The sequence below is a fragment of the Prionailurus bengalensis genome, chromosome B1 (assembly GCF_016509475.1).
Source record: "Prionailurus bengalensis isolate Pbe53 chromosome B1, Fcat_Pben_1.1_paternal_pri, whole genome shotgun sequence".
NCBI lineage: Eukaryota > Metazoa > Chordata > Mammalia > Carnivora > Felidae > Prionailurus > Prionailurus bengalensis.
In genome coordinates, this window is record NC_057344.1 from 146,773,606 (window position 1) to 146,798,443 (window position 24,838).

At 38.3% G+C, this 24,838-nt stretch overlaps 1 protein-coding gene across 1 annotated transcript; it reads right to left on the reverse strand.

Moving 5' to 3' along the window:
* Window positions 1-1,433: 1,433 nt before the first annotated feature.
* AFM (afamin) lies at window positions 1,434-24,218 on the reverse strand. Its single transcript, XM_043572490.1, has 15 exons — window positions 24,089-24,218; window positions 20,755-20,803; window positions 20,090-20,222; window positions 19,176-19,387; window positions 18,241-18,373; window positions 17,251-17,348; window positions 16,347-16,476; window positions 13,563-13,777; window positions 9,978-10,110; window positions 7,206-7,303; window positions 5,824-5,956; window positions 4,823-5,046; window positions 3,844-3,976; window positions 2,636-2,697; window positions 1,434-1,590 (listed from the first exon to the last, which is right to left on the reverse strand). Exons 1-14 carry the CDS (start codon window positions 24,174-24,176, stop codon window positions 2,671-2,673), a joined length of 1,806 nt encoding a protein of 601 aa, XP_043428425.1. The 5' UTR covers window positions 24,177-24,218; the 3' UTR covers window positions 1,434-1,590; window positions 2,636-2,670.
* Window positions 24,219-24,838: the final 620 nt, after the last annotated feature.

Below are 24,838 nucleotides of genomic sequence, written 5' to 3' on the forward strand. Positions count from 1 at the left end.
AGAGTCTTGTGATGGCAGCAAGTTCCTGGATCTCTGGTTTCATATCTGCCGTGTTTAGCACAGTATTGGACACATAGCGGAATCCACTGTTGGGTACAAAATTGAATTAGCTAACTGTGCTCTGATTCGCTTCTGTTTGCTAAACTTATTATCCATTATCTGAGTAAAACTTTCTTCCTGCTCTCCTCATTAGTAAATGGAAGTGTTTGGAAAATGGCAAAAGGACAAAATAATGTTACAAAATAAACATCTATTATCTGCTGGCCATTGTGTTGGGTACTTTATACAGTAATTTAATACATTTCTCTAAAGCCTTTGTGATGTGGAGAATATTCTCCCACATGACACAAAGAAATGGAGGTCTTGGAATGTAGGGAACTTATCTGAGGCCATACAGCAAGTTAATGGCAGAAGGCATTTGATGCTCCCACCCCTTCTCACTTAGATTGAGTGCCTGTGCAATGTGCTCCCACAGCAGAGGACTTTTTCTATCCCTATGACATCATATGTGATTGCTTATTTACTATCCGTCTCCCCTGCCATGGGGAACCATCTCTAATTGGCTCACATTTGTATCCACAGTGGGAGACTAATAACTATTTGTTGGTGAAATAAATCAAAATCCCAAGACTTCATTGCAAACGCTATGCCAAAAAAATTCTGTGACTGTTCTCATGTATTACCTACTAAATGGCCATCATCTTCAATTTCAGACACTGAAACACTAAGAACATTAAAAGTTGAGAGAACAGTCAGGCCCTGAGCCCATGACCAACCTTCGTCTCCTCTCTGTTCCCACCACGCTCTCCTGAGACATGACTGACAAGCACTTACATCTCCAGCATTCACAGCAATTATGGCTCGGAATAGCGGGAGAAAAGAGCCATTGTCAAGGATCGTGGGTGCTCCTCCCTCTCTACGAATAACAGATTTTGTTTGTCATTCAACATGGCCACACCTAGGAGGTACTGTGTACAAAATATAGTTCTGGGATTAGAGGACTCAGATTCAAACCTTGGTTCTGCCAGTTACCAGTTGTATGACATTGAACAGATTCGTTTATCCCCCCGAGACTCAAGTTGCCTATTTGTACAGTGGGAATTCAAATGATATCTCCTGCATAGAATTGTTAGGATTAAATGAGATAGTGCATGAAAAGTACTCAGGACAATGTTGGCTACACTGAAAACATTCAGTGCCAGCTGGTAGTATGGGCGACAGCAACAGCAATGCTTCCTGCCCTCAGCTCCCCATTTCTCTCCCAGTAGCAGCAAGAACAGCATCTGTGAGGATTCTGTCCACACCATTGCTGTCTTGGAGCCCCATGTCCCTTGGAGCTGTGTACCATTGAGCCAAAGATTCTGATAGAATGAGTGAATCTTGATTGTTTAATTTTGTTATCAAGTTGACACATGACATCTGTCTTTGAGAAATAACTTGATGATTTTGTTGTTTATTGCTTGCTACAATAACACGATTTCAGGTAAAGGTTACAGAAGAATCGTTTCATTGTGTTCTTCTCAGAAAGTAAAATCCACCACAGGACGGATAGGAAGCAGGTCAAGTCGGTGTTCCTCTTTTCCCCACAACCTGGGAAGAAAAAATAGCATCTTATGCGGCACAAGAATGTGAAATAGTGTAACTTGGGCGATGGGAAGTCCTGTGTGCGGTAGAGCACCCGGGTGGCTCAGGCAGTTAAGCATCCACCTTCGACTCAGGTCATGATCTCGCAGTCTGTGAGTTCGAGCCCCGCGTCGGGCTCTGTGCTGACAGCTCAGAGCCTGGGGCCTGCTTCGGTTTCTTTGTCTCCCTCTCTCTGTGCCCCTACCCCGCTTGTGCTCTGTCTGACTCTCTGTCTCGCAAAAATAAACACACATTAACAATTTTTTTAAATAAATAAATAAATAAATAAATAAACTGTGCGTGGTAACTATGTTGTGCTTCTTGTAAATCCAAACCTACTTTCTGTCCAGGTCTCTCTTCCCCGACACTTGAACATCATTTTGTTCCTGAGGTTTGTGTATGAGTCTTACATAAACTGCGGAGGAGAGGGCATCCTTTACATATCTTTGTGAAATCACAAATATATCGCTCTGCATTTATGTACATGCTGTTGCAGTAAGACTCGTAGAACGGGTTTACTGAGGGGGCATCTGGGTGGCTCAGTCAGGCAAGCCTCAGACTCTTGATTTCAGCTCAGGTCATGATCTCACGGTTTGTGAGTTTGAGCCCTGCACTGACAGTGTGGAGCCTGCTTGGGATCCTCTCTCTCTCTGCCCGTCCCCCACCTTCTCTCTCTCTCTCTCTCTCTCTCAGCCCTGTCTGCCCATCCTAACCCCTCCTCTTGTCAATATTCAGAGTTTCAATCGCCTCTCTGTTCTGGTCCAGACAGCAGATTGCGGTGGGAAAAAGGCGGAAGAGAAAGAAGAAAGGCTACTCAGAAAGCTTGAACAGTGAGAGAAGGTGCCACCACAAACACACCCAGAGAGACGTTAGAGGATGAAGGTGGGGTTTGAGGTCCAAGGCACATGCAACGAACCAGAAATAGACACTGCAGCATGAGAAGGGAGAAGCCCCAGTGGACCAAACCAGCTACAAATACATTTGGCATTTGACTGAAATAAGCGGGTATTACCTTTGGCGGGTTTTACTTTGTATTTCTCAAGCAGCCTAGCATTTGGCTGCCACTTTGGGGCCCTGAGAGGTGGGAAAAAGAAACAAAAACACATAGAAAAATTTAAGACGTTATTATTTAAATTTGGAGAAGCATGTCCCCTTGAATTTTGAAAAGAAAAACGAAAGCAGTCCCATGCTGTACAGGGAGACAATGAACACCGTTTCTTCAAGTGCCTTTTATGAACTGCCAGTGAATTCATCCCTCCCTTTCCATGGCCTCAATGTACACACTCACTCAAGTAAATGCCAGCTGTTAAGCACCTCTGATTGCGTTAAACGTATTTTTTAAGCTAACGATTTGAACCACGCACACACACAGCATTCCCACAGACTAAGCACCCATTTGGACAAAGTAGAGGGCTGTCGAAAGCTGCGTGTGAGTCCGTGTCTGTGAGGACGCAGGAAGGGCACAAGTGGCCCCAGTTGTGTGTGCGCGCGTGAATTGTGAGTCTAGGGTGATGTGGGAATTGCCGGGAAAGAAATAGTGAGAAAGGAAGTGGGAAATCTGTGAAGAGACACTTCTAAGCAGCCATCCATTGGGGCTGGTATTCACAGGTGCCTGAGAATCCTGGAACACAGCAAGTTGGTGAGAGACTCCAGCCACTAGAGGGAGGACGAGCAGGGAGCACTTCTACTCTCTCCCCCCTCACTACATTCACCCCCCAGCTCCTCACTTCACACACATGTATTGCCAGTGGAGGGGTTTCTGGGATAAGGGGTCCCAGGAAGGTGAGACAGCCATCCCCTGAGAGAATTCACATACTAATACCCTTACTGCTCCCCTCCCTTCAGAGCTGATGATGATTTCCTTTGCAAGTCAGTTTGGCTATTTGTCTTGTTTAGCTGATGCGTGATGGAAAACAGAAGAGTAAGGGCCAATGGTATAAATTCAAGGATAATTATTACCATCCTCATTTATAGATGATGAACTACGGTTTGGTTTAAGTTACATGACCAGGACTACTGGCATTAGAACCCAGGTTCTCCTGACATCTTTTCTTACACCATGTTGTCACCAAGGAGACAGAGACATCCGCATGTTAGCCTTGCGGGAACTGTGCCCTCAGGCCTCAGAGACAGAGGAAGCAAGGTCCCGTTGGAAGTTCCATTTTATTTTATTTGACCACGAATACCAGCTGAATTTCAATGGAAAAGAAATAGGACTACCTCTTCATTAAAGCAGGCTTCAGGCCCCTCTGCTTGGCAACACTTGACCACCACATTAGTGAAATCTGTAAGCAATGACCGCAGCTCCGCATCTGGAAGCTCAGGCTTTAGCTTCACTACATTGACAAGAAACCTGTGACCCAAAGATGTCAAATAGAATTCATTAAAGATTTCTTTCTTAAGCTCTCCTTCTCCTAAATGCTTGTCACAGTATCACATGTCTTGGGGGTCTTGATTTGGATGAATATAAGAAGTTAAGATATTCCACTTTGAAGGGATTTTCTGAAACTTTCCCGCTCAACTTATGGGATGCATTTCATGGTAACATTCTTTGGAAGGTTATGTAATTATAAACAAAATGACATCAAATGTAAACATATATTAGGTCTTCATTATGCACAGAATTGTAGATTACGTGATTACTTTTGATCTTTCTAGAAAATCCATTCTCAAAACAACCTCTATTCCCTCTTTCTCAGTAGCTGAATGCTGTTTCCACTCAATTTGATAGAGACACTACCTAATTCCTTCCCCCTCCCCGAAAAAACCTTATTCTTTAGCATTTATAACATTGTGCAAGAAAACAAAACTAACAGTCTTGTCCCTTTTGGGCCTCTCCTTTTTTCAAACATTAAGCAAGATTCTGGAGGCAAACATCTATGCCATTCCCTCAAGAAAGCCCAGTTCATTATGAACTTGCCCATGAGCTTTTATGCTGGCTGCCCTAACTCACCTTTGCAAATCGTAGTGTATTAGACACTCCAAGTCTAGCAGAAGAAAACACTAGCTAGGTTTTGACTTATAAGCAATGGCAATAAATATGCTCCAGTGTTTTTCTGAATGGGAGAGATTGGACAATTTGAGGCAAGGAATAGGATTATAACACCAAAATCACATATGCATTAATAGTACACCTTCCCATTAATACATTATGTGCCTTCAGGCTGAAGAAAAGATGAATGGAAGAGAATGCTTATACCTGTCTTTCTTTCTCTGGAGCTCCTCCTTATGAGCCTGGCATAAGTCTGTGTGAAAGGTAAATAAACCTTGAAAGGTAGATGGAGGTACATATGCTTTATCAGCTTCCAAACCTTCAAAGCAGGACCTTCTGAAGGCAAAGTTGGTTTTGCAACAGTGGTCCACATCAGGGTTGATGTTCCGATTTTCATTTATTCCACATAACTCTCCAAGAACTAAATCCATCTGTGCCAACGAATGATGGAATTCAAATATAACTTTAAAACTTGAATAGTTTTGAAATATGGTTAGATAAATCGTTAGATTGTCCTAAGGTGATTATTAACTGTACTCAGAAAAACCCATGCACTTATAAACATAACACTACACGCGAAGCAAAGTAGAAGCTCGCATTATGATAAAGTTTCAAGCCATTGTAATTCAAATGCCTATAGGTTAATTTCTTGTTAGCATATATACAAATCTGTAATTGTGAACAAAGAGCTGCAAAACAGCCAACTGAAAATGACAGCCAAACACTGTGGCCCTTAGATTTATTCTCTTCCTCGGATGTTCCCCAGAGTAGTCTCCATCCCAACCCTAAAGAGATACACCCAAGTTGTGATTGGGCAGGAAGCATCAAGTCTCTTACCGACACTGTGGGGCAAGACTGAATTTGTAACTTTACTTAAAATTATAAAGCTTCTTATATTGTTCTGAAGCAATGTCATTATTCCTGCCTTTTGCCCTAACAAATTACACATAAGAAATTAGTAATAAGAAGAAGTAAGAGAGATGATTTGGAGAACCCCAAGAAAATATTTAAAACATTCTCTTGCTTCTTAGGATTGTGATGCAGTGAGCCTCCCCAAAGAACTTTGACATTCCTTGCTTAACAATGTTGAAACAATGAAGAAAGGTAGATAACAGCCTAATGGTTATAAATCAATTAGTGCAGCAGATTTCTTTTCTTCCTTTTGTTTTTCTTTTTTAGGAATAATTAGGTACACGCGCGACGCTTACCAAATTATCAACGCAGGCAAACTCTTCACTCAGTGTGCAGCAGGTGGTCAAAGCTGTCACCATTTCCTTGCCAAGAAAGGTCAGTTCTTCAGTGGAGAGCTGGGGGGCTATCTTTGTGAGTTTGATAAGGTAGCTGAAAGAACAGTTGTCTAATTGGTTCTAAACAAAACCGAATACCCGTTTTCCCTTGTCTAGCTGCTTGAAACCCTAACTCTTCAAGTCTAGGGACAACCAATGTAAGGGCAATGTGAACCACAGCTCTCCCATAAAATGATAGATAACTGTCTCTTTACTACCTCTTTTCCCACACTCTGCATTTTTGGCTTCCTTATAATTTCATGGTATTCTCAGAAAGTCTCAGATTTGCCCATCCTGTCTTACCTGTGGGTATAGGAGCTCCCTGGAAGCAAATACTTTGGCTAATGTGTAAAATACTGCTTGAAATCTGCATGATTAGTAAACATTTTAAAGGGAGAATTTAATAGATATATGTTGGAAAGGGTAATCAGAGATGAAGGAAACTAATATCTTTAATGGGCTGAGTTTGACTTCTCTTCACTGAAGCGACAGTGAAATCGTATTTTTTAAACTGTTTTGATTTGAAGATGCTTGGTTTAAATGCACACTATATTAGTCTGGTAATTAATTCAGAAAATCCAGAATAAACTGTGTATTGCTCACAAATACTAACAAGGACACTAAAAAAATAAATATTAAAATGTTAAGCAAAACCAGAATTATTTCTGTAAACTTGGTAAGGTGGGCTCAAATTCTGGGCAAACCATCTTTGCCTGGGAAATTGTAACAATCTGAAGTTCGCTGTCTCTCCTGCCCTCCCAAATAGGTCAGAATCCAGAGATTCTATTTTGGGATTGAGAAAAGCAAGACCAAGCAAAAACTAAAGTATTACAGGATCAATTTTCTAAAATCCTGTATTTTTTTAAAAAATTTTTTGTAATATTTATTTATTTTTGAGAGAGAGAGAGAGAAACAGAGTGTGAGCAGGGGAGACAGAGAGAGAGAGAGAGAGGGAGACACAGAATCCCAAGCAGGCTCCAGGCTCTGAGCTGTCAGCACAGAGCCCAACCCTGGACTTACACCCGCGAACTGCGAGATCATGACCTGAGCCAAAGTTGGACACTTGATGGACTGAGCCACCCAGGCGCCCCATAGAATCCTGTATTTCTTTAACTTCTAGCGTCATTCCTGGTAAAGGCTTACTATGACAGCTCAATATGCATTCTTGACTTTTGTGTTTTTATTCTTTCCCAGTTTATGAACTTGCTATAACTGAAAGGCTGAGTTGAATTTTTGAAACTTTGTGGCACTCTTTATTTTATCCTGGTCACAAGTGCCAACCTACTTGTAAGCAAGCAACTTACTAGTATTTCAAGTCCTCCTTCCCCAAATTCTGGGAACGTTCACATTCTCGTTGTACTATCTTGAGGCTTTTCTCAGTTGTCTCGTTGAATCTGTGTTCCTAAAAATAAGAACAAGCATATTCAGGAACATTTTATCTAAAACGTAAACACAAGCTTCATGTCAACTTGACAAATAGCTTTTTTTATTTGCATAGTATTTTCAAACTATCATTACCACTCATTGCTCGCTAAATGGAGAGTAGGGTTTTTTTTTAATCCATGTGTGTAAGTACTGAAATCTTCTCAGCTATAAACACAGATATGGTTTACGCTAAAATTTGAAATCTGCAAATGTTTCGTCATCATGTACAGTTTTTAGAGCTTCCCAGTTTACAAAGTATAATTCAAATCTTATGTTGACAATGAGCGTAACTGATTATCACTTTCAACTGGCCAGAGCAAGCTCTCATTTTTACATAAAGGAAATTAGCCTCTTCTGAAGTCAAATGACTTGCCTTAGAATGACCCAGCCAGTGAGTGTGACTACAGAACATTTTACATCACATTTATCTTTATTTTATACCCTCCTTTTCATCATTTAGAATTGGAACTTTAAAACTCCAACAATTGTCTTCAAATATTTGACAAACTCTATCTCGTGCAGCATAAAATTGGCTATCTACTGAGTGGCCAGACAGAAAACTACACACCAGTGGATGGATGCTGTGGGACAAATTGTGCCTCCATATGAAAAAAACCCCAGAATTTTCTAGCACTTATGATTCATTCATTCGAAGGTCAGGAACAGACTTTCTCATTAGGGACAAAGCTAGACTGGAAGTCAAGCCTTCTTGTTTCATGGCTCAAATATGAATGGGTGTAAGGTGGCTTTTATGGCAGGTGGAAGCAATTTTTTAAATAAGGCAAAAAGCAGCACATATCAAATGAATGAGAAACGAATTTGAAATGTCAAATAATTAATTTCTGTAATACATAAGGGATGACTATGAATTGATACTAAAACACACTAATTTCAACAGGAAAATGGATAATGGGCACGAATAACTTGTTCACAAGAAATTTATAACTGCAATAGCTAAAATAAGATGGGAAAGACCTAATTTCATTTAAAAATCAAATAAATGCTTAAAACACAGTCACTATTTTTTTTAAATCTAACAAAGTTAATTTCCATGTGCAGTGATGGTGACAATGAGGGTTTGGGAGATTGGCGGGGAGGGGGTGAAGTGAGTATTGTCAAGCACCGTTGTAGGACTGTATGCTGATAAAACTTTCTAGAAAGTAACTTGACCGTTTGGATCAAATGTGTTTTTTTTAAGTCTATATACTGTGACCTAATAATTTCCCTTCCGATAATCTAACTTAGGACAAGAGTCATAAATATTAATAAAGAGGAATGAAATGAGATACTCACTTCAGGGGCACTTAAAAAATTTAAAACCTAGTCAAATGTTTAAAACGTGCACTACACGGTAGGACAGTTGAATAAATTACTATGATGAAATTCCATCATTTAAAATAAAGTATATTTTGAAGTCCGTTTAATGACCTAACAAATTTGCTGTGATAGTAACTAAAAAATAGACACAAATATTTTTCTTTTTTAAAAAATGTATTTATTGTTTGGGGAGAGCGCAAGTGGGGGAAGGGCAGAGAGAGCAGGACAGAGGATCCGAAGTAGGCTCTGTGCTGACAGGCTGACAGCAGGGAGCCCCACGTGGGGCTTGAACTCATGAACCCCAAGATCATGACCTGAGCTGAAGTTGGACGCTCAAACGACTGAGCTACCCAGGTGCCCTAGATGTAAACATTTCTTAAGAAAGTACTATTCCAATCTTTTTTTTTTTAATTTTTTTTTTTTTTGCGTTTGTTTATTTTTGAGACAGAGACAGAGTGTGAACAGGGGAGGGGCAGAGAGAGAGGGAGACACAGAAACCGAAAACAGGCTCCAGGCTCTGAGGGTCAGCACAGAGCTCGACGCGGGGCTCGAACCCACAGACCGGGAGATCATGACCTGAGCCGAAGTCGGAAGCTTAACCGACTGAGCCACCCAGGCACCCCTCCAATCTTATTTTTAAACGTGCACACACATATATGCATGTTTGCATAGAAAAGATGAAAGAAAATGCTAATTACAGCTATTTCTCAGTGACAGTATCACAGTTTTTATATTTTGTCTTTGTAACTTTGGGGATTTTCCTAATAATCGTCAATAATCATTTATTACTTTTGCAATCATAAAAAAATCCAATATGGCTTAATAAAATGCAGAATACATAAATAAAGATATAAGTGTAAAATATTTAGTGGGAAGATCTTTTTTGCATTAATACCCAGAATTAGTAGTTCAAAGCGTTGTGCAGAAACCTAACATGATGTCAATCTTCCCAATGATCGTCCTTCACTGAGTTTAAAGTAGACTCAGATGGGGTGCCTGGGTGGCTCAGTCGGTTAAGTGTCTGACTTCGACTCAGGTCATAATCTCACAGTTCATGAGTTCAAGCCCTGCGACAGGCTCTCTGCTGACAGCTCAGAGCCTGGAGCCTGCTTTGGATTCTGTATCTCCCTCTCTCTGCCCCTCCCCCTGTTTGTGCTCTGTTTCTGTCTCTCAAAAAAAAAATAAACATTAAAAAAAAAAAATTAAAGTAGACTCAGATTGGTCAAGCACATTTCTACCCCCTAAACTACAGTAAAACTTTGATTCAGTTTTGAAGTGTTTGTTGTTTGGCTTTGTTTTGTTTAGTTCTGTGAGCCCAGAACAGTAGAACCTACCGCGTGGCGGTAACAGTCTGGAGGGTTTTCTGTGTGACAACACTCTTTCAGAAGATCCTCGTACACGCCAGCGATTCTTAAAAGCTCTGGTGTAGACAGTTCTGGATGTCTCCTTGAGTATTCATAGAGAAACCTGTGATGTGTAAAATAATTTGAACATTAGAACTTAGAGAAAAAACAAAATACCAAATCCTTCCATCTTTTAAGCTAGTCAGATCTTGTAATACTGAGTCTGCTCTCAGATGCTAACTTCTTCCTCAGGTTTGCTCAGGCAGTGATTTAAGAGGGTATTTTGACTACGGGAGATCTATTTTGCAAAATTCTCTTCTGTAGCATGTTCTCCACTAACTGTTTTCACTTGAGAGAATAGAAGGATTAGAGTTATTCAGAGTTAATTATAAAATGATTTAATCCATAAAACATCAGAAATAGTGTATCATGCCACCAATACTTTAGAAAATACATGTGGGGTAGAATTCTGTTGGAAAATACATTCACACCTCCAACTTGAGATGGTGGAAATATGGCTTGCTCCCCACTCCAGGGCCGCTTCGGTGAGAGACTGGGAAACAGCTTTACCCATTACTTCATCCTGTCACTTGTCAAATATGGGAGTAAACACCCCTCTAGCGCTAAGTCATTGGCAATGGTTTCCGTGACCCCAATGAGAGGCTCCAAGGGGATAGGCAGTGTGATTTGGGGAGAAATGGGAAAGCGAGAGAAAAGAGGCTAACACTTATTAAGCCCTTAGTAGGTGCTAGCACTGGCTCAAGCTCTGAGCATAAGAGATAAAGAAACGCTTCCTAGCTGCTGGAAACACTTTTCTCGTTTAACTTCACTAAGTCCTCAAGATATGTACTATTTTATAACTGAGGAAAAGTCCCAGATGGGGTAAGTACCTTGCTATTAATGGAAGCGCAACATTTGAACCTATGTTTCATAGGATGCCTACTTCATTCTTTTTCCAAACCAAGTTGACTCTCTTTGCAGGAGAGGGGTACCTTCTCTAAGCACCTCAGTTGTGCTATTTACAATCTTCTTCATAAAAAAACTCTTATCTGTTCAGAGTAAGTTAAAATGGCTTTCTATGCTTTGTGAGAGCAACACCTCACAAAAGTTTCTCAATTCCAGGCAACTCCTTATATCTCTTTCTGTTTCGCAGCCTTTGATTTCCTTGATTAATCTTGGTCTTTCTGACATCGTCTCTCCTGCTTCTCCATCCACCTTCTCAACCTTATCTGTGGAATATATTCCCAGGCCCTAAAGCAACAGTGTTTAACCTTCAGAGAATCGAGGACTCCTTCCTTTTAATATCTGATGTAAGCCAGGACCCTTCTCCAGGAATAAAACCACAACTAAAAAAAACACCCAACCAAAATGCTGCAAACAAAAACTCCTAGAAGCCTACCCTTGAGGCAGATCCATTGAGGTCTTGTGCCAAAAGTTTACATCCAGAAAGACTACTCCTTACAACTCTGTTTCTGGCTCAGCGTGCTCACTGTTGCTTTGTGATTTCTACTCAAACACTATGTTGGGTGATGATTATGATGATGATGATGATGAAAAACTTGCTTCCACTTGGTGAGCACATGTGTCAGGATAAGTGAAACTACCTGTATCATTTTGTTAAGTTTAATTTGAGTTCATACACTCGTGAGAAGCAATAGAGCACAGTGCTTCTAAGAAAAGGAGTCTGGAGCCAGACGGCTTGCCTTTGAGTCCTGGCTCCACCCCGTAATATCTGTGTGACTTGGGAGCAAGTTACTTTACTTCTGTGCTTCAGTCTCCTTACCTGTAAGATGAGGAGGGTAAAAGTGTTCTAACCATAAAGGGTTGTTCTGAAAATTAAATTGGTTAGTAGATGAGAAGCACTTAAAATTTGATAAGTTTTCCATAATCTGTATCTTCCAGAGCTCTGGGTTCATATATAAAATTGTCTCATGATATTTGAGACAATATGGATGGGCCTGGAAGGTATTATGCTAAAGTAGTCAGACTGCAAAAGACAAATATGTATGAGTGGAAAAAAAATAAAGCAAAACTAAAAACAAGCGAATAAACAAAAACAGCAGAATCAGACCTATAAATACACAGAACAAACTGATGGCTGCTGAGGGGGGGTGATGGGCAAGATAAGTAAAGGGAAGTGGGAGATGCAGGGTTCCAGTTATGGGATAAATAAGTCATGGGAATAAAAGACTCAGCATAGGGAATATAGTCACTGGTCTTGTAACAGTGACATATGGGGTCAGATGGTAACTACACTTGGTGATGAACCTAGCATAACGTATAAACTTGTCAAATCACTATGCTGTACATTTGAAATTAATGAGAAGTTGTGTGTCAACTATGCTAAAAAAATTGTCTTGTGACCTTCCTAATTAATTACTCTACAGGTAGCTCAAAGTCAGTGTGGTCAGATCCAAACATATTCTCTTTCCCACAAAACCTTCAACCCATACTTCCCATCTCATTGAATCTGAAAACTACTTACCCAACCACCTAAGCCCCAAACTGGGATTCATTCCAGATGAAGTTTCTAAAAAACAAAAGTGATTTTGTCCTTCCTTATTCTTCAGTGAAAGCCCTTTAGTGGCATCTTGTTACTTAGCATGCCTGTGTGATCTGACCCCGTATACTTCTCGCTACCCTCGACTCTCACCACAAATACCCTACACAAAGCCACAAATGCACCAAGTGGTTTTAGACTTTTATCCATGATCTACCCCTTCTGTCTAGATTACCAAATTTTCTTTAAGTACCTCCTCCCTACCGAGCCTTCCCAGGTTTCTTGGGTACAATTGACCACTTCCTCCTCTGTGCCCACATTACATATTACATAGTGCTACTGAAAATAGAAGCATGTCTTGCACTCATTTACTTAGAAGTCTGTCTCTTCCCCCATCACATCCCCTATTGATGAAAGCTTACCGAGGATAAAAGTCCTGTCTAACCTACTATAGTCCCTGAATTATATTTCATTACCAATAAACTTAGAATGAATGGATGAATATTCTTACATGAATTTTATATATGATGTTGTAAAACACAAAGAAGTTAACTTGTTCTAGTGATTCAACAGGACTCAAATCTAGTCCCTTTGGTTCCACGTCCACTAGCTTCCCTTTGACGGCTATGGAAAGGTATAGCATGGCAGTTCAGCCTGGAACTTCTAAGACCAGATCTCCTCAGGTCAAATCCTTACTCTGCCAGCTTTTAGCTATGAATCTTCAATAAGTTATTTAACTGCTCTGTACCTCAGTTTACTTGTCTGAAAAAAATGGGGGTAATCGTATTGGTTTTACATGACTGCTACAAGAATTAAAATAGATAACCTACATAAAGTAGTCAGCCCATTGTCTGGCACGTATCAAGCACTCAATAAATGTTAGCCATCCCTGTAATAACACAGTTGCATCTTTTTAAAATCATGTGAAAATACTGTAATCTGTAGCCAGGATTTTTAAAAATTATGTGATGCCCAGTGATTTCAATGGTTCTCATTCCTCCCACCCAAATTAGCTGAAATAGGTCAAATCATAAGTTTCTGTTTGCCTTATAAATTTCAGTATAGACTTATGTTACTCAGCCATGAAGCTCGTTTGATTAGCATCTCGTTCTTCACACACATTTTCGCTTTCAGTAAATTTTGCTTCTCTTAGAGATAAGTCCTTTGGTCTGTCATCTTTATTTGAGGAAATTATGCACTCGCCACGCTCTGGTATTTTCTTTTCACAGCACTCTTTGATTTTGCTGGAGATGGAATCTTGTTTTAAGCAAATATGGCTCATAACTTTGCTCTGTACAAAATAAGAGTGAAAAATTAATTTATTTTACTAATTTCTTGAGGGCCGGATTTTCCTTCACAATGAAATGGTTGCATGCAAAACCAACCATGAGCATGACATCTGGAGTTGTTCCTTCAGATAATTTGATAATAATATTTACTTAAATTTTGTATTCATTTAGCGCACATGAAGCTTTCATATGAATGCAAGTTTTATTTCTCAAGATTTTAAATGATAATTATGAAAATAGACTCCATTATACATTTACATTTTATTGTTAAATATTAAATACTTTACTCTTATTCGTGTGATATATTGGCATTTTAAATTCTAAATGTTGTTTCTTTCCCATAAGAATTCACCTGTGTTTCAATGAAGGCCACCAAAGACATGCGACTATAATATCTATAATACTAGATGTCTTTCTTCCCTCGTGGCCTGAAACTATATTGCCAACACAAAGTAGAAACTCAATAAATATTTAAAAGGCGAATGAAAAAATGGTAAGTAAATGAACTACTGTAGCAACTACCAGATAAAGACTTCTCAAACATAAGAAGCTTTCCTACTCATTGTTATCATTTTCCTATGGTTATTACTAATTGGAAACTGTTCAAATTATCAAATAGTGTACAAAACAGAAAACCTTACTGTCTCTCCTATTTATCCCGATTATGACCCCTACATGAAATTGTGAGAATAAGAGAGAAGGTGAAGTTTTCTTATTTACACATTAGTTGGACAATTGCTTTTTATTTTTTAATTTGAGAGAGAGTGCAGAAGCAGGGAAGAGAGGCAGAGGAAAAGAAAGAGAGACAGAATCTTAAGGAGGTTCCATGCTTTGCACAGAGCCAGGCATGGAGCTCAATCCCAAGACCCTGGGATCATGACCTAAGCCAAAATCAAGAGTTGAGCCACCCAGGCTCTGCCAAGTTGGATAGTTTTTTTAAAACTGATCTGGTCCCTAATCCCTTCTCCAGACTCTCCAGTGTGAGCCTGCACATTCTTCCTCCTCTCTATTCCAGCTTCACATGTACTATGCTGAGTTCCATAAAATGCCAGGCCATTCCAGGTCTCTCTGACTTTACTCAAGCTGTTCCTTCTGCCCAGGATCTTCTTCTGGCAAACATTGAGGATGAGGAATGGGATGAAGCTCTGGGTTGAATTGAAATATGGAATGGGGGTGGTTGGTACCATGTTCCCAACAAACCATACAGAACCAGGAAGCCAGTCTTTGCAAACATCTACACATCTCACTGAAAGCCATCACAGTTCTGGACAGCACATCTCTTAATGTCTGGAATTCACTTCTGTCTTGAATAAACTACAATTTAGTTCCTCTTATTTCTCCATGAAGGCATTTTAAAAAGGGATATTAAGGACATAATATGATCTCTTCATTTCAGCTTCATACTTCACAGAAAACTCTTAAATTATACTCTAATTATAGTATATAATATTTAATATTATAAAGCCCATACTTCCATAAACAAACAATACAAAACTAAGTAGTGAGTGAGATTGCTTTTAATTGAAGTCTGATTAAGAACAAAATAATTCTTTGGGACATCTGTTGTCCCTGCTTGAAATAAAGTGTATATATCTTTATATTTTAAAATTCAAGTTAATTAATTAACATACAGTTTCACTGTGAGTTTAAAACAGTAAAACTAATTAAAAGTCACTGAGAAAAAGTCTCATTTCAACTAAGAAGGCAGGATTATTTTTAATAAAATTGTGTTACTTTTATGTGCACTTAAACTTTTACTGAACAACTTAAACTAAGTCAATACGTTTACCAGTAAGTATATCCTAAAAATCCAGACTTTTAGAAAATCACTTTGAAGAATAGTGTAATAGTTATTTCAAATTAACATATCCACTTATTTGAAAATACTTCTCCTAAATAGCTGGAGGAAACTCAGAGGAAGCCATTCTTAAAAATACAATGGTATTTCCATTCTCTGAGTTTTACTATTTAATTTCTAATATCTCTAAAAGAAGAGTAGCAATATTTTTTTTGAAAAGTATTTTTTTAATATATATAATTTGTTGTCAAATTGGCTAACATACAGTGTGCAAAGTGTGCTCTGGCTTTTTGGGGTAGATTCCCGTGGTTCATTGCTTACATACAACACCCAGGGCTCATCCCAACAAGTGCCCTCCTCAAAGCCCATCATCCATTTTCCTCCCTTCCCCCCCCACCCCCCTCATCAACTCTTAGTTTGTTTTCTGTATTTAAGAGTAGAAGAGTCACAATATTAAAGAACACTTCAGTCTGCCTTGAGTGAATGTTCACAAATTCTAAATTCCTAAAGTTTATGTCAAGGATGTTTAGCCATATAAATAGAATCTGCTGAGTAATCTAACAACAATCAATCCCATGTATTAAAAAAAAATTTACTTGACCTTATTTGTTGATATATCATTTTCTGTTTTATTTATTTTGTTATTATTTAACAATTTATTAACATTCTGATTTCGTTGTGGTAAAGTAGCCACAACAAACCTAGGACAACTTCAGAATTTAAAAATGGCTGCCCACAATCATGATTTTTACTTGGTTTTAGAAAATATTTACCCTGCCACGGATGCACTGCACAGCATCCCCTTCACAGCATCCATCGTACTTGGAAGAAACATCCTCTAGAAGGGAGGTAAGTTCCTTAAATTCAATCTTGGGAAATTTTTGACTAAGTATAGCAACATTTCTGGAAAAAAAAATGAGGAACCACGGAAACAACTTGAACGTCAAGTAAAATAAGAGAGAATTCTTTGCTGATACAGTATAAATAGCTGCAGTAAGAATTAGTACCCTTGTTTTTTCACAGATATCTTTACCAAATAGCTGTTTATATGTTGTACAGCCTGCATGATCACTTGGAAACTCCTAGGCTGATATTTCGAGTCCCAGACCAGGACTGGAATAAAAAGTTCTGCGAGATATTCCCCCTTCCATACTTTTATAGCAAAACACATTTTGTGAAGACCACCGCTTCCTGTGGTGAGCTCATGGCAGGCATAGCCCGTCACAGAACACTTTCCTGCTGATCTATTTGAGATCTCAGAATTTTTCTAAAGATATGCAACAGCACCATTACTAATTAGTGAGGATGAGCACTTGAGATAAAATTTATCCTTATAAGGCTGCCTCCTAGTCATTAGAGTCAAAGATGGATGGATGCATCACATCTAAAGCACTTGAACGCTTTAAAACCCTGATTGGGAACTCCCAGACCAATTCAGATTTCCAACTAACCAAAGAATATCTCAGAAGTAACCTTCTTTCTCTCTGGGGTTGCCCCACCTCCCAGGTCTTCTTGCATTCTGACCTAATGTCCTGGTTCTGAGCTATCCATGTGGACTGAGACCCACCTCAACACCCCTGGAGAGGAGTAAAAATCAAAAGTCATCAACAATTTCACAAAAATGGGACACAGAGGAGAAAATATAAGTAAAGACAAGATACATATTGTAAAACTCACATAGATTCTAAGACTTGCAATCCAAATTTTATAAGTGCCCCACAGACATTTTTTTGAAAAGAAGATGATGCTTTTAAATATTGTATGACAGGTTCTGCCTGAGGGAAAAAGAGAAGATTCTATTGAAGCAAGAGCAAAATCCCACCAATCTCTTATTTCTTAACTACATGTCAATCACATTTTCCAAAATTTGCTCAGAAACAGAAAATCAATGGGATTTTTATCCTGATAAGTTTATATATCAAAAGAAATATGCATTTGTGGCACATTATAAAAGTTAGGCCAGTCTTCCTGATGACTGAATTACACTTGATGGGAAGGTAAGCGGTGCAGTGTGCTGTGAGCTTGTGCACCTCTATTGGGATGATTAAATTTTATGGGTAGTCAAAAGAGGACATGTCCAGGAGAGATGATAAAATGACACCTTTACCCTAGATATTCACTCACTAGGGCTTTCTTCCAATTTACATGGAAGACAATGCCAGAAGAAAGACCCCGGAAATAGGCAATTGTCTTTCAAGGTCTCAAGTAGTAAGAAATTTAAATCAGCAGCCAGTGGCCAAAGGGTTGAAAAACCAGTGGAAGTGGCAAGGAAATGACTGATAAATGATAAACAACCCTTTGCTATAATTTACCTTTAAGTGAGGACCTGCAGTTTGGGGTCACCGCTTACCATTTTAATAACATAAATGCAATGCTCACTTTTTTTTTTTAATTTTTTTTTCAACTTTTATTTTATTTTTGGGACAGAGAGAGACAAAGCATGAACGGGGGAGGGACAGAGAGAGAGGGAGACACAGAATCGGAAACAGGCTCCAGGCTCTGAGCCATCAGCCCAGAGCCTGACGTGGGGCTCGAACTCCCGGACCGCGAGATGGTGACCTGGCTGAAGTCGGACGCTTAACCGACTGCGCCACCCAGGCGCCCCCTTTTTTTTTTTTAATTTTTTTTTCAACGTTTATTTTATTTTTGGGACAGTGCAATGCTCACTTTTGTTCGAAAGCAGTTAGCTTTGTCTTGTTCTTCACAACATGTTTTAGTCATCTCCTCAAAACGAGCAGCCACAGTTAGAAGGGTAGGGGCAAAAACAAAGGGGTTCCTTCTGGAAACTTCATATATATAACTATAAAAGAAAAAAAGAGAAGGAAAGGAAAAGGGAAAAACACAGAATAAAAATGAAAAAAAAAAGGTAGATGAGGGATGGAAAGATAGGGAAAGACAAGAATATCAAGTTGTAAAACTGAAGGTAAGCCTTCAATATAAAGCAACATTATCTAGTCTCCAATAAAAGTTTTATCAATTAAGTTTCAAACTTCAAAATCAGAGTGATGGTTAGTTTTCATCCTGAACACTGAACTAAGGCTGCTGTCCTTCCTTCCTTCCTGCGGCTGCCAGATGGTCAGCGGCTCTTCCTTCCACATTCAAAGGGCAATTACTTGTGTATACTCTGTTTGAGATTTGAGGATTTTATTTACTTATGTTCAAATAAACTTATAATTTAAGTTTTGATGAGCACACCAGCTTTCCAGGAAAAGAAGTCCTCTGCTTCTGCAATTACTGTACTATTGAAAACCCATTTTTGGTAGATATCCATTGATTTAATATTTACCCTCAGTAAAAGCTGCACCTTCCCTTTAAGAAAACCAGATTATTCCCTCCAGTAGCAGATTGGCACCACGCACACACTCTGTCCTAGGACTTGCCACACTGAAAAATGTATATCATTACTGAAAGAATCTTGAAAGTAGGTTGCATATCTTGTTCATATTTATACCGTGAACACTGGACACAGAATCTGACACACAACACATGTTGAATGGATTCATCCCTCAATGAAACAAGCTATGTTCCTTTGGAAGAGGTATTGGACTTTGCCTGAGAATAGTTCTTCAATTAGATAATTCTTCTACTAAAAGTAAACTTACTTGTTCAGAAAAGATTCTCTGTTATTTTTATAAGTCTGGCATTTCTCTTCAGGATCCAAGGTAGGAAGAGGGGGCAGAAATCCTACATCAGCTTTCTTATGATGGAAGAAACAAAGTTTTTTTTCCAAGTCGACCTTACTGCAGCAGTGTGAAAAATTATGCTTTTGTGGAAGTCCCTCCAAAGCACATATATTTTCCAGTAAAACATCATTCTAGACAACAAAAAAGTAAAGGGCATCTTTTATTCGTTGTAAAGTTTTTCAGCTTTCTGAGATGACACAATAAATACAGTGACTAATGAGTGTCACCCTTTGCGAAGGAAAGTCCAATTTTCCCAAAATTACTAGCAAAGCGTTCTTACCCACACCTTTGACAGCCATCCCACACTTGGGGAAACTTTCTCTGTCTTATCCTGGGGCCCTTTAATCTCTTATTCCTTCTTTGCTGCCTACATTTCCCTTATATAACAGCTTTTTTTTTTCCTTTACTCTTAAGGTGAAAAGGCCGGAGAGTGAATGTATCGGTAAAGTATTAGCAGTAGTTGTTAGTAATAGTCTTCCAGAAATGCAGATGGTGACTCTATTTGGCAGAGGCTAAGAAAAAGGGGGTGTGATGGTAAAGCATGCATTGAAAGAGGCAGCTAAGGAGGGTACCTCTGTACTTTTGTGCACTTTGTCAGACTATTGGTTGCCCCCCTTGCCTACATACATATGGCATGGCTGCAATCTCATAGCCAAGTGCATCATAATGCAGAATTGCATCTCTGCGAGGAAAACACCTTATCCTAAATTCCAAAGTCAGGCAAACTAACAATATAATGGGGCATAAAGCATCTCTTTTTTTTATATTTCAAGCCAAAAATTCTGTTTGAAAAATAGGCTTATTTGTTTAAGAAATACAGACAATTTACTTACAGCTAATTTGGAACACTCTGGGAGTGTCATGTCAGCCAAGCATTTATCTCTATATTCTGTCATGGTTTTTACCAACATCTCCACTTCTTCGAAGGAGGCCTCCTGAATATATTGAGCAAATATGATGATGGTGCTGTAACAGTCCACAGGGTACACAGTGATCACCCGAAGGATCTCCACTTCTGTCCAACAAAAACTTGTAGAAACATTAACTTGCTGAATAGTCTCAGGACATTATCAATGTCTGAGGGCCATAAATTTTATAATTTTTGACAATTCAATTGCCTCATCTGAATTTTGTGAGTAATACTGTATTTACTTTTTAAATATGGCTTTCTATTGCATTGAATTACTTTTGAGAAGCATTGACATTTCTGAAATATATCAGATAAGATCATGATAAACACCATCATCATCAAAAATAATTTAGAGAGGGGCACCTGGGTGGTTCAGTCGGTTAAGTGTTTGACTCTTGGTTTCAGCTCAGGTCATGATTTCAAAACTTGCAAGTTCGAGCCCCACATCAGGTTCTGTGCTGACAACTCAGAGCCTCCTTGGGATTCTCTGTCTCCCTCTCTGTCTGTCCCTCCTCACCCCCCCCCCCCACTCTGTCTCTTTCAAAAATAAATAAATAAAATTTAAAAAAATAGTTTAGAGAAACTCACATATATCCAACATTCTCCTCTATAAATTTCTGAGTAATACTGACATCATCTGAAAAGCAACCATATTTAGGTTATTATGTATCCTGGTATTTAAACATTTTCCCACCAAATAACTGCATGATATCTAAATTTATAAAGTATAAAAAGGAAAACTCATTGTAGAAAATAATTTGGCATACTTCACAAGAAGGAGAAAAGTCATATGAACCAAATATGAGATCTTTATCACAGCTTACTATGTACTCCAGACATATCCATTAAGTTGAATTGACTTGACATAATTTCAAATCTGGGTCCAGCCTTCGGATTTGCCACTGACGGCTCCTCAGCCACAAATGCCAAATCCAAGCACCATGTCCATGCTAAGTGTCTATCATGTATGACTAGAAGAGTCAAATGAAGGTTAAATGATATGTGATGTAATGCTTCCACAGGGCCTAACAAAAGATATCATAGTGTGCTAGTAGTTAATATAGTTTATGATGCTAGCAAGACACAGATATTTAGATCATCTCTGGACCAATCTAAAATCATCGATTCCCTCCCAAGGAACACACTTATATTTGTCCACATAGCCTATTTTTATAGAGTCCTTACTTTTGCAAGGTATTGTGCTGGACACTATGAGGCAATCAGTAATAATTAAGACATCTCCCCTGGACCTCAGGTCTCTAAGTACTCACTGTGCACGTGACTTACGAACATGACTATAATCCAGTTTAGAATGTACATGATATTCTAAAGTAATGTGGGTAAGTATATGACAAGAATGCTTTATGATCCCTGGGTGAGAAACCAGAAAAGGATTATAGGAAGAGTGGCATATGAGTTGAGTCTGAAAAAATGCACATAGCAGTGAAATGAGGACGCTCTTCTCTCTGTGTGGAGAAAATGATGAGTAAAATTACAAAGATAAGAGATTTTGAGATATATGTGGGGAAAGTAAATTAATTTACTTTCATGAAAGAGTGGGTCATAAAGAACAAAAACTACGATAGAAAGGACTTGGATCCATATTTTGGAGGTCTTGCATATAAAGCCTAGGAGTTTGGGCTTCAATTAGAAGCTATGAAGATCCGTTAAAAATGTTTATACAGAATAGTAATGTGATTATTCTTTTTTTTAATTGAGGTATAATTAACATACAGTGCTGTATTCGTTTCAGTTGTACAGCATACTGATTAGACAATTCTATATACTACTCAACGTTTACCACAATAAATGTAGTCACCATCTGTCACCCATAAAACATTATTGCAATATTAGTGACTGTATTCCTTATGTTGTGCTTGTCATCTCCATGACGTATTTATTTACTTTATAACTGGAAGTTTGCACTTCTTAATCCCATTTATTTATTTCACCCACCTTCCCTTTGACAACCACCAGTTTGTTTTCTGTATTTAGGGTCTGGGTTTTCTGCTTGTTTGTTCGTTTTCTATTTTAGATTCTACATATAAGTGAAATCATATGGTATTTGTCTTTCTCAGTCTGACTAATTTCACAAAGCATAATACCCTCTAGGTCCATCCATGCTGTCACAAACGGCGAGATCTTATTAATTTTTTTTATGGCTGAGTAACATTCTGTTGTATGTATTTATACCACATCTTCTTTATACATTCATTTATTGATGGACACTTGGATTGCTTTTATATGTTGGCTATTGCAAATAATGCTGCAATAAACATAGGGGTACATATCCTTCAAATAAGTGTTGTCATTTTCATTGGGTAAATACCCAGTAGAGGCATTACTGGTTCATGGCACTTCTAGTTTTAATTTTTTGAGGAACCCCCATACTGTTTTCCACAGTGGCTGCACCATTTTATATTCCCACCAACAGTGCACAAGTGTTCATTTTTCTCCACATCCTCACCAACACTTGTTATTTTTTGTCTAATTTATATGCAACCACCAAAGACCCACAGAGACACAAACCATCAATAAGATAAACAGCAACTTACTGAACGGGAGAAAATATTTGCAAATATTATATTCAGTAAGGAGTTACTATCCAAAATATATAAAGAACTTATACAACTCAATACCAAAAAGCAAACAAACAAACAAACAAAACTCAATCCAAGTAAAAAAAAAAAGGGGAAGAGGATCTGAATAGACATTTTTGGAAAGAAGACATAGAAGTGGCCAACAGACATACAAAAAGAAGTTCAACATCACTAATCATCAGGGAAATGCAAATCAAAACCACAATGAAGTATCGCTTAATATGATCATTTCTATATGTTAAGACATACCAGCCATGTAGTAGTATATATAATGTTCAGGGAATTAGAAATAGACACAGTACCTGACAAATAGAAAGTGACAAGAACTATTTATAAATTAGATGGATGGAAGAATGAATGGATACAAAACACAAAAAGCAAGACCCACGAGCCCATTAAAAACTTTTGTAATTGTTCTATTGAGAAATTAGCAAGACATGAATTTTGTTAAGAGTAATGGAAATGCAAAAGAAAACGTCGATGCAAAAGATATTGAAGAAGATATTGAAGAGGCAGAAATCTACAGGATTTTTGAAGAAGTCTTTAAAAAGAGCAAAGGAGACGAACTCAGGAATGACCATTCTTCAAGCCCTGTGACTGGTCTCAAGAGCGGGCACTGTAGGGGGGACGAAAGTAAGATACAATCCACATTTTTCAGGGCCAATGCAATGCTTATGGCACCCTTGTGCAAGTTACAAAAAAGTCCTTTCTCCTTGCCCCAGGGATTTAAAAAGACACATTTTCTCAAGAAATGAAGTTCAAAATGTTTCCCCTTTGGGGAGAAAAAGTATGTCACCCTTCCCTGCAAACTGACACTGTGTTGGCCAGGTTTATGGGTATGTACAGACTTGAGGATATTTATAAACTGTACAGTTAGTTGGAAGAAGCTGTGTTCTGCATGCCCTAAAGGTGTTTATCACCTAGTTGGGAGATATGTTGGACACCCAAAGATTATTGAGAAATCCCAATTCATACTTGATGTTCCACTCTTAACATACATGATATACGTTTTCAAGCAATACTAGTATTTTCAAATCCAAATTACATATTTCAGCAACACTTTCTATACTGCCATAAAGCTGGTGTCCATTTCCCGAGTGTGATAACTACCATCTCTGTCTAAAAATTGGGTAATATGGCCACAAAAATACAAAATCTGGGAAGGTTAGTTCAGGATATCTGACCAGTACATATAAACTCATGGCGGCGGGGGGGGGGGGGGGGGGGGGGGTGAAAAATTAAATGGAAATGAAACAAGGTAAGAAAATAAGAAATTATCCCAACTAGTTATTCCTTAGCTAAGATACAAGTAAATTTCTTACCTACATCTTGAGGCTTTGTGGACAGGGTTAGGGATTCAGTCAAAAAGAACAAGAAAATAACAAAACCTGTAAGTTTTAACTGTTTCATTTTCTTTTTTTTTTTTAGAAATCACATTCACAAAAGAAAGTAATGTAACTGAGGAAGATCAAGTTTTTATATTATTCTTTGACACTATTAGTAAAAAAGTAACCTGTTTAACCTATTTCTCATATACCTCACGTTTGATTTTTATTTGATCACACTGCAGATTTTTTTGCTAATTATTAACTAGGAAAAATTATCTCTGTGTTTTACTGGAAAAATCTATTGAGTTAGAAAAAAAGTCCACAGGTTAAGTATGCACAATACCTAATCAAATAGACAACCAAAGGAAAAAAAAAAAGTCTTGAAACATTGCAAATGCTAAAGGAAAAAGGACTAGAATAAATAATTTACTAAAGAAGAAGCACAACTAGAAAGATGCTAAGTTTCACTGGAAATCAGAAGAAGTTAAATTTTTTAAAGTATATTTTTATACTCCTGACATAATTAGAAAAAAACAATTAAGATGTCTAGTTCAGGTAAACATATAGTAAAGAAAAAGTTTCATATAATCAAGGCATTTGGAAAACGAGTGTATAATAAGGATCAATAGTCTTAAAAATATTCATACTATTTGAGCCAATCACTCAAATTCTGGGAATCTATACTGAAAGCATGGCCCTTAAATATGGAAATATTTGTAAGTATATGATAAACAGGAAATCTAT